Source organism: Indicator indicator, chromosome 9 (genome assembly GCF_027791375.1).
Source record: "Indicator indicator isolate 239-I01 chromosome 9, UM_Iind_1.1, whole genome shotgun sequence".
In the NCBI taxonomy this organism is placed as follows: Eukaryota; Metazoa; Chordata; class Aves; order Piciformes; family Indicatoridae; genus Indicator; species Indicator indicator.
Window position 1 is genome coordinate 33,305,658 of NC_072018.1, and position 9,470 is coordinate 33,315,127.

Genomic DNA, 9,470 nt, shown 5'->3' on the forward strand with positions numbered 1-9,470 from the left:
ATTCCTTCCTTCTTAGTTCCTCTCTTCCTAATTCCTTCCTTCTTCCTTTCTTAATTCCTTCCTTCTTTCCTTCTGAAGCCCTTACTTCCGAATTCCTTCCAAATTCCTTCCGAATTCCTTCCAAATTCCTTCCAAATTCCTTCCTTCCAAATCCCTTCCTTTCCCCCTTCTTGCTAATGCATATAAAACACTGAAGAATGTATATATTAGTGACAAAAATAAAATAAAAAACCTGACACACGATGTTTAAAATATTAGGGAAGCCGTTCTGCAGTTAATATATTCTTATTGATGTATTACTAGAAAAGAAGAGTGATTTATTTATATGGGATACTGTATAACGCTTAGGTGCAGGATGTTTTGATTACTGCTAACACCTATCGCTTTTTTTGAAGTCGGACAAAATATTTATTATGTATTTTTAATATACATTTGAAACTTATATGCTCGCCTTTGATATTTTCCCTGAATATGCCAAGAGACGTAGAGCAATGCAGCAGTAGTTCAGTGCTTAGATCAGGGTAGAGAAAACCTTGCGTTTTCATGCTGGATTCCCTTTACTATCAATCTTTAAATCCTTGAATAATTTGATCGCTTTAAAAAAGAAAGGAGCAAGAGACGGAAGAAGAGAGAGACTTGGTTACAATCGTCTGTACAGGTAATTGGAATCTCCTTAACAGGAGCTGAAGAGCTGAATAAACTAGAGTTGAGGTGAGCTGAGATTTGAGCCGCCCTTCAGCTGGGAAATGAGAACCACAGTCGAACGCTACAGGCACAGACCCCAGCTGATGAGGACTCTTTCTTTCTTGCAGCTAATGATCTCTGCTTCTCGGAGGTCAGCTCCCGGATCAAACCCGAAAGAATTACCCCTCTTCCCAGGGATAATCACAATCCTCCGAAATCCGAAAGACGAGGACCTAGCTAGGCACCGGCAGCACGACTTGGGCAGGAGTCTGCAGGCCCGGCGAGCTGCCAGCCCTCCCCACAGCGTCCTGCCAGCGGCACCCAGGGAGGGGCCGGGGCGCTGGGAGCCGCGGAGCCGGGGCCGCCCGCTGCAGAAAGGAGGGGCCGGGCGGAGCGGAGAGGGGAGGCCAAGCGGAGCTGTCCCTTCAGCACCACCGCGCCGCCGCCGCCTGGCCCTGCTCCACCGGACATCGGCCACAGGTCCGGCCTCTGGTCCTCAGCCCCAGCTTCGGCTCCGGGCCGGGCGCCCGGCCCCCAGCCCCGCCTTCGGGTTCCAGGCCCTGCCTCAGGCCCCCATCCCGGCTTCGTCTCTCTCCGGCCGCCCTGCGGAACACCCGAACAAAGCCCTGTCTGAGTCGGTGTGGAGAGAGAACACCACGCAACCTCCGCCTGTGTGGATGTAACCGCAGAGAGTAGTACTACTCCCTGAATCTACTCATTGCAGTCGGATAGTCTCGGTGGTGGCTAAAATCAGCTCTCTGCCACAATGCTATCACATGGCCTAAAACACCTCCTGATTATCTGTTTTTCATGCTGGATATAATGAATAAATAAAGGCAATAGTGGGACAAGAAGTGCTCATTCCAAGAGGCCGAGTCTCTAAATGTCCTATCCCTAACTGCATTATTCGTTTTATACTTGGAAGGGAGTTAAGATTTTAAGAATTGTGCTGCTACATTAGGTCTTTCAGCAACTTTTGGTTCTCTTCAGGGGAAATGACGGTAATAATGAACTCCCCAGAACACTCAGATTTGGCAAATGTGGAAGAAATGCATATGTAATAAGAGCTCCAAACCTTTCCTCTAACTTTGACGTTAGGCATTTACATTGACAGATGGTTATCAAATGAAGTGACACTCAAAAGTGAGTTCCACGCGGGTCTGTAATGCTACTGAAACCACATTTCCAAAACCCCTCCTTCCTTTCCCACACGAGATCAAACTGCCGATTTAACAGCCAGGGAATACGTTTCTCAAACTATCAGGGATCAGTTTGGTTAAACGGGGAATGATAAAATCACTGAAGAAAGCTCTGGATTCAGCAGAATTATCCGAGAGCTACCAAGGAACAGATCATTTGTAAAGTGCAAATGGACTGTGAAATGTGAAGAGCTCTAAGCTAGTTTGCACCTACTTCTGTCTAATGTCAAATTATCACTGTTTTGACAGTAAACTCAAACTACGCTAAACAGCAGGGGAGGGAAAGAGAGAAGTGGAGAGAAGTTTATGTTTTTAAAAACTGATAGACCCAAGGATTTGTAACCTCTTACCTCTTCTTATCACACCTCCTTGCCCGTTCAGTACAAGTCCACACTGGGCCTCCACTGAGCTCTTAAGTAACGAGGGGGGAAATAAAAGGAAAGAAAGAAATCAGATACAGAAATCCAGAGAGATCACACAGATTTTTCTTTGTCACACGGAAACAATAGTTAAAGTGAATAGGCAAAAACACAATTACTGTCATCGAACTCCAGTGCTTCGGCCAAATCAGACCGCGACCCTGCATTCTGCCCCTACCCCATGAAATGAAGTGTAATTATCACTTAAATTACTATTTAAATACGAGTTTATCTTGAACTGGGGGGTTAGATAGGCAATTATGTGGTAGGATAGAGAGACGAAAGAAGTACTCTTAAGAGAAGCGTGTTCGTGCTCTCTGTTGCACGGACAAAGGAAAAAAAATCACTTTTACATAGTATTTTTGTATGTTTAGCTTATGTTTATATATATACACACGCAGCTAATTCATATACGCGTTTCCTGAGGCGTCTATACCGATTCACAAAGTGTACACAGAAGTAGACAAAGAGCACAAGCAGCAAACGAGAGCTATTGGGCTCTGCCGGCTACACAGAGCCGTAAGGGTATTGTAACAATGCGTGTGTCCGCACATAGGTGGGGATGAATATGCATCTGTGCGCGCACACACACAAGCACCCATGTGCGAGCCTGGGGTGAAGAACCATCCAAAAACCTGTCTAGGGCTTTTGGTGCACATCCGAATAGATCTCACTTCATTATTCCCCTGTTACAAGGCTGATTATTTGGGGATCTTCGCCCTCCTTGATAAATATTTTTGTTGGAATGATAAAAGGGTTGGGTGTTCTTTGGGTTTTTCCTTATGTTAGGGTTAAAAAAAAAAATCAGAAACAAACCCAACACAACAAACCAAATCTAAATCTTTGCCCAGTGGAAATGTGTTAAAGACGCATTTTCCTCTACAAACAAACGAGGTATTGGACATGAAAGAGGCCTTTAAGGGTGTTAACCTACTCAACAGCCCGTGAAGAGTTAAGTAAATGCGGAGAGAGTCGGTGCATAATAAAAACCCCACTTTACAAAACAACCTTTACAGTGCTGGCTCTCTCCCCCACTTTCACCATATTGGCGCTGGCCCTGTAAGACCTTCCTTTTCAAGGCTCTTTTTTATTTTAAGTGTTCTGCCTTAAAGTGATTATGAAATCAATATGAAAAAAACTTGGCGACTGAGCATAAATTAAACCGGTGATGGGAAAAGGTGTGACAGTTTTCTTTGTTGCCCATGGAAAATCTTTTTAGGGCACTGAAAGATGCCACTCCAGCTCCAAGACTGTTTGCATCTGTTAGGCTGACTTGAACCGCCCTCGAAACTATTGGACATTCACTTAAAATTCTGTGCAGGGAAAAGTATATTTACATTTGTTGCATTTGAAATGAGGCATATGCTGATGAACGTTTTAAAAAGAAAGACTACAGAGAAAGGGCAAGACTGGTTAGACCACGATTTTGTTTTAAAAGTATTTGTGAGCACTCCTGTTTCTGTTCGCCATCAAAACGCTTCCTTCTAAGCTCAAATTGACATTTACAAAACTCCACATTTGTTCGAAGCATTTGAATCATAACGACAAATATCAATATTTTCAATTTCTCACCACTCAGCCTTTTCGATACCTCAGCACACTCCCTTTCCTGTTCGGGAAAAGAAGGAGGAGGAAAAATAAAGAAAGGAATAGGTACAAGACCTAAGTCTTTCAATTTAGAATAAAATGTGATCGAAAAATTAATATTTTCCAAATGAAAAACGTTTGATTTTTTTCTTCTTTGAATAAATAGAAAGAGACTATTCCCCTAGCAGCTTAACCAACCTTTTTTTCTTTTTCTTTTTTTTTTTTTTTAAGGGAAACATGTTGTTTGGTCGGATGACATTGCATAAATGACCAGTTGAATGGCACTAAGTCGAAAATTGGATAAACTATGGTGCTTTTTTGCCCGGGATTTAGGCATTGTCTGGTGTCTTGCAAACGTTCCTAATCCCCTCTTTTGAAAAATACAAGGCTTTGTGCCTGCCAAAGAAAAAAAATTTGTACAGATACAAAAAAATCAGCAGCAGACGTGGTTATAAAAAGGAGTAAATAGGTTTTAGTTGGGCTGAGCAGTGAATGGCAGATTTTTTTTTTTTTGAGGGCGGTAACATAAGGAGATCCTTGTGAAAAATGTAAACAAACAAACAAAAAAATGGCCAGAGAAGATAAAATTATATAGTGAATTTTAATGGAGAAAGCTAGGTTTAAATAGTTAGAGTTTCCTCCTCAGAGATATGAATGATAACAATCTTTGTTGTTGGGTGGTAGGATTATTTTTCTCCTTAAAAAAAAAAAAAAAGGAAAAAATTAATTTCTGCGATATAAATCGAGGTTTGTGGGTTGGTTTTGTTTCGCTTTTTGAAGGAACAATATATAAACCTCCTCAGTTTTGCAAACTTTGGGGTTTTTCCAGGCTTTTGACCGTTCCGTCTTTTTGGAAGGACCAACATAGTGAGCTTTGTATGACTGGGAGCGAGATTTGGGGGGAAAGTAAGTACAGTAAATACGGTCTTGTTTGCCTGTCCCCGCTGGTGGGGTAGCCTTCAGTTCCTCAGCTCCTCGGGAGAAGGAAGCTTTGCTTTTGATTTCCGAAATGGGTGTTAGATACAAGAGGGCGTAGTTTGCAGTTTTGGAAACAAATTTCATTTAAGCAATTGTCTTGATTTACCGGAGGTGAATTTTTAGTGCCAGGGAAAGGATTTCTGAGAGGAAAAAGCTGAGGTTTTGGTATTTGGATTTTTTGTTTATTTGTTTGCTTGTTTTTAATGGGTCAGGATGCCGGTTAGGAGGGAATAGATGAGTGATTAGACACACAGATAGATTAATTCAGCTTTATCTCTCCATGTTAACACCTAGATCGGATATTTCGGGGGATATTTATCATAATGAATATTTCTGACGAACGTTTGCTCCCGTTTGCTTCTTCCCTGCCTCGGACTTCAACGAAAGGTCTGCCTTTGTATGTATGTCGGAAGCAAATTGATTTTCTTGACCTGCTTTTTTTTCTCTTTTTCTACCCCATCGTTAACGCATTTTCCTGCCTTGTCGGTGCAAATTGCTCAAGCGGTTCCTTTCGCCGAGAGAAAGGAAAAGTTTAGGAAAACAACCAAGAAGATGGGCTGGGTTTGGTTTCTGTGCTACTTTCGCAAGGGCTGGTCCACAAACACACGGACCCCTCACAGGCACACATGCACCCCAAGCTCTCTGGATGAGTCCCACCGTCTCAGTCACCACAGAGACATAACCCTCGCGGGGAGGTCGGGCGTGAGTTTAGGGTTGTTTTGTTGTTGTTGTTTGGCCAAGAAAGTCTACTGGCTTTTTTTTTTTTTTTTTTTCCCAATTTTTATTGTTGCTATTCTAGAGGGGTCAGGCTGTGGATCAGATTTTGGGTGACTCTTTCCTCCTTTGTATGAGCCGTTCTAAGCAGAGGAAAATGGGGAGGGTGACGGGAGAACCAGGGCAGGGGGAGGGGAGACGTAAGTGCCTCCAAAGGAAATCGCATGCTATTTACCTGCAAATCGTCTGCTCCCGAGGCTGCAAGCCCGAGGCTTGGTCCTGGCAGGAGTCTTTGATCTGGATGCATCCCATATTGGGATCCATGGCTCATAAGAGACAGGTCGTGACGGCGGTAAGCATCTAAGCACCCCAGCTCTCTCCTCTGCTCGTCCAAGCAAGAGGACTTGAGTGCCCGCGCATTGTGCAGGTTGATAAAATCAGTGGGTTCCCCATGGTGGATCTGCTGGTAGTATTGCTGGGAGTGATGGAGAGAGTTCAAGGAGTAAGCGTCGGGGTTGACTGCCGGGTGGCTGTGTTGGAACTCGTAGTGGAAGGACTGATGGTGCAGTGGGGTGTACTGGTGGTTAGTGGAGAAGTACGGGGAAGCGAACTCGGTGCCCGTGGTAGAATAAGTGAGAGGAGATGAGGAGGAATAGGCGACGGTCGAGTTGGCCACAGACTCCAGGCATCCAAGCTGCATCAAACGGTAACTGTTTGATCCGTCATGACGTATCTGAAAGGAAGAAGTGAAAAGAAGACCCCAAAACTGGAGGTTTGTCATTGAAAGCCCCGGGTGCGTTTCTGCCGAGCACGCTGTCCTGCATAGCTTCTCCCCCTGCAGAAACGTCTAAGCTTGCGAGCGGCAACCCCAGCAACAAAAGATCCTTTCTTACCTTGGGCTGGTGCCATAAAGGTCTGTTCAAAAAATCATAAACAGCCCAGCCTGCCCTTAATACCGTCAAGCGGAAGAAATTCACGCACTGAAATAAAAACTATTTATCTTTCTATCTGTCCATCCATCCACCTCCTGATCACAGCTGTAATATCTGGGGCTGACACACACAAAAAAGTCATCAAACAGAGGAAACTAACGACAATACACACAACTCCCGTCCCTGTGTTACAGCGTTACACATTGAGAAAGCTTTGCCGCCTGCTTGCCTTCCTTTCTTCCTTCCTTCCCTTCTCTCCCTCTTTTTTTTTTTTTTTGAACCCCTATTTTTCTTTCTTTTTAAAATAACGAATCAGATCCAAAATTCCTCCCCCCCCTCCTTTTCCCGCGTTTCGAAAGAAAAGGGGAGTCTTGCTTTTTAGTGAGAACTCCCCATTCCTGGCGAGCTGCTGGTGATTTCCCTCCACTTCATTATATTATTAGGGGTATTATTCTGATTTTCGTTCTGGCAACGGTTTTAACGTGGTAATGAGTTGCCCTTTCTGGCGACAGATGTCATAACGAATTTTCTCTCTATACTTCTTTAAGTTATCTCTGAAGCCGGATTATAATTAAATGTAACGGTCCAATATGGATTAAAAAAAAAATGGAAACAACCGCACAGGCACATCCACACACACAGATGCACACACAACACATCCACACACCCGCACACACACACACGCTCACTCACACACACAAAATACCTCTGCATCGTGGACGAGACCTGGAAAGGTAGTTGACATTTTTTGGTTCTCCGGAAAAAAAAAAAAAAAAAAAAAAAAAAAGAAAGACAGAAAGAAAGAAAGAAAAAACCCCAAAACACCAAACCCAAACAAAAACCAAATCAAAACTCACTGGATAAAAATTTCCCCCCTCCAATATTTTTTTTTTTTAAAAAGGAAAAAAAATTTGAAAAAATCCAAAGTTCATGTGTTTCCCCAATTTTTTAAAGAAAAAATCTCTACAGACAGAGAGAATTTGCAATGTATCTGCATAGATCAGATCGCTCGCTTTTCCATGCACCTCCTTAAAAACCTGTAGGAACAAAATTTTCCCTCTGCACAAAAGCTGCTCCCTGGATCAGATTTTGTACTTGCTGGGTATTTCTTTGGCTGATGTCGTAGGTCCCTTGGTAATATAGAAGTTTTGAAAATTAAGCATCAGCACTGAGAACTGGGAGGACAATAGATAGAGGAGCTTCATCCCAGGAGACAAGGAATAAATATTGTATCTTCGCCTAATAAGGAACTGTAGGTTCTTTCAACATTTTTATACATTTTTTCCTCCACTCTTTAGAATGCTTTTTCTTACTCAGGCTAATATGGGAGCTAATCTGATCGAAGGGGGTATTTTGTGTACATTTTATTGGGAAGACATAAAGCTAATATATATTAATATATATTATTAAACCATCCTTTTCAATAGGTAAGTGCTCCTTCCTGTTGATTATAATGCTTTTAAATACTGAGCAGCATCTAAGATTGCACATTTGTATGTGTGTCTGTTTCACTGTATTTTTTTTTTCTAAATGAAAACTATGTGGTTTGTTTTGGTTTTGTATTTTTTTTTTACCCTTGCATTTACATCGAATTTAAGTCCACCCCACACTCCAACCTGCTTTTAAAGCTTCCTAATATGCTATCTTGCAGGCTTCTTTAAATAGCATTTTCAAGCATAAAACTAGGGTGAGACCACAAAGTATCACTGCAGTGACATATTATATGGAATTATACATAAAATACATATAGATCTACGGGATTACATCCGGTTATACAGGAGAAAGAAAACTAGGGAAGGGAACGTATGAGGTAAAGACCACTGGTAGATGTTTTCCCGTCGACATTTGGAAGTGCCGATATATTTTAGTGGTGGGAATGCACGGGGACTGCGCAGCCCTGGGTTGCAAAGCTGAAGGGGGACGTTATTTATTTATTTAGTGACACGGGTCCGAGGAGTTGCCACTTAGGGAATAAGTCCTCTCTGCCTGCTCAGCAACCCTCCACCCCCCCACTTTCCCCCCCCCCCCCCTCCCCTCCGCCTTGTCCCTCTGCCCCCAGGTAGTGGCTCTCCAGCAACCGAAGTGACTGCGGGCACCGGCAGCGCCCGGAGGGGGAGGGGGGGCTGCCCGCTGCCAGGCGGGCTCGGGGCGGGGTGTGGGGGGTGTCATACACCCTTCGAGAGGATGGCAGCTCAAATGGCATTTCCCAGTGGGGTGGCTCGGCTGATGGCTAGCTTCCACAAATGATAAGCCTGGAGATAGGAGAGGGTGTAACTTGCTTTTAATTGCCATTTAATTTGGGTTGCTTTTGAGCGTTTAAGCTGCGAAGGTGTCTTAATAATAAGCCGCAGGCAAATAGGCATGTGGCTCTCCCTGCCTTTCCTCTGTTGTTTTTTTCAAGGTCCGGGTTTTGGGAGGGTTTATTGGTATCTGTTCATGCAGGCTAACAGGAGCTGTCATTCAGCCCTCTTTTCTTTCTACAAATGGACAAAGGCACACGACTGGAATTGAAATGCATTGTCTGAAATGGGAAAGTGCATTTATCCAGGCGTGCAGAGGGGTCAGCACCAAACACCTCGGCCCTCTCCGGAGCACTGCTGGCGAACCTGGGCTCTGCAGAGCAGGGCTCGCTCCCGAGCCCCTTGCTCCGCCTTTCCTACTGGGGAAAGAGAAGTGGGAGGAAAACGAGGAGGAAGAGAGGAAAATGGAGAGGAAGGGAGGCAGGCAGGAAGGCATGCAAGAAGGCAGGCAGGCAGGAAGGAAGGAGGCAATAGTTTCTTTCTTTTCATTTGCATTTCCTACAATTGCAATGTTGTTAATGAAGTAAAAATATTCCCCCCAAATATACATGTCGAGTAAATTCTAGGAATTCCTTGAAGTTCAGATTTTGTTTGCACTCCTCAGGGTTTTGGTAGTTGAAAGAATAAGAGAATACACAAAAGTGGGCAAGCTCCGCT

General features: G+C 43.7%; 1 protein-coding gene across 1 annotated transcript in view; it reads right to left on the reverse strand.

Moving 5' to 3' along the window:
* Positions 1–7,258, reverse strand: part of TFAP2D (transcription factor AP-2 delta) — a 53,728-nt gene extending 46,470 nt beyond the window's left edge. Inside the window, exons 1-3 of the mRNA XM_054383694.1 lie at positions 7,220–7,258; positions 5,817–6,314; positions 2,234–2,294 (exon numbers count right to left, since the gene is read on the reverse strand). Of these exons, the coding sequence (XP_054239669.1) occupies positions 2,234–2,294; positions 5,817–6,314; positions 7,220–7,258 (598 nt within the window). The remainder of the gene's footprint in view (positions 1–2,233; positions 2,295–5,816; positions 6,315–7,219) is intronic.
* Positions 7,259–9,470: the final 2,212 nt, after the last annotated feature.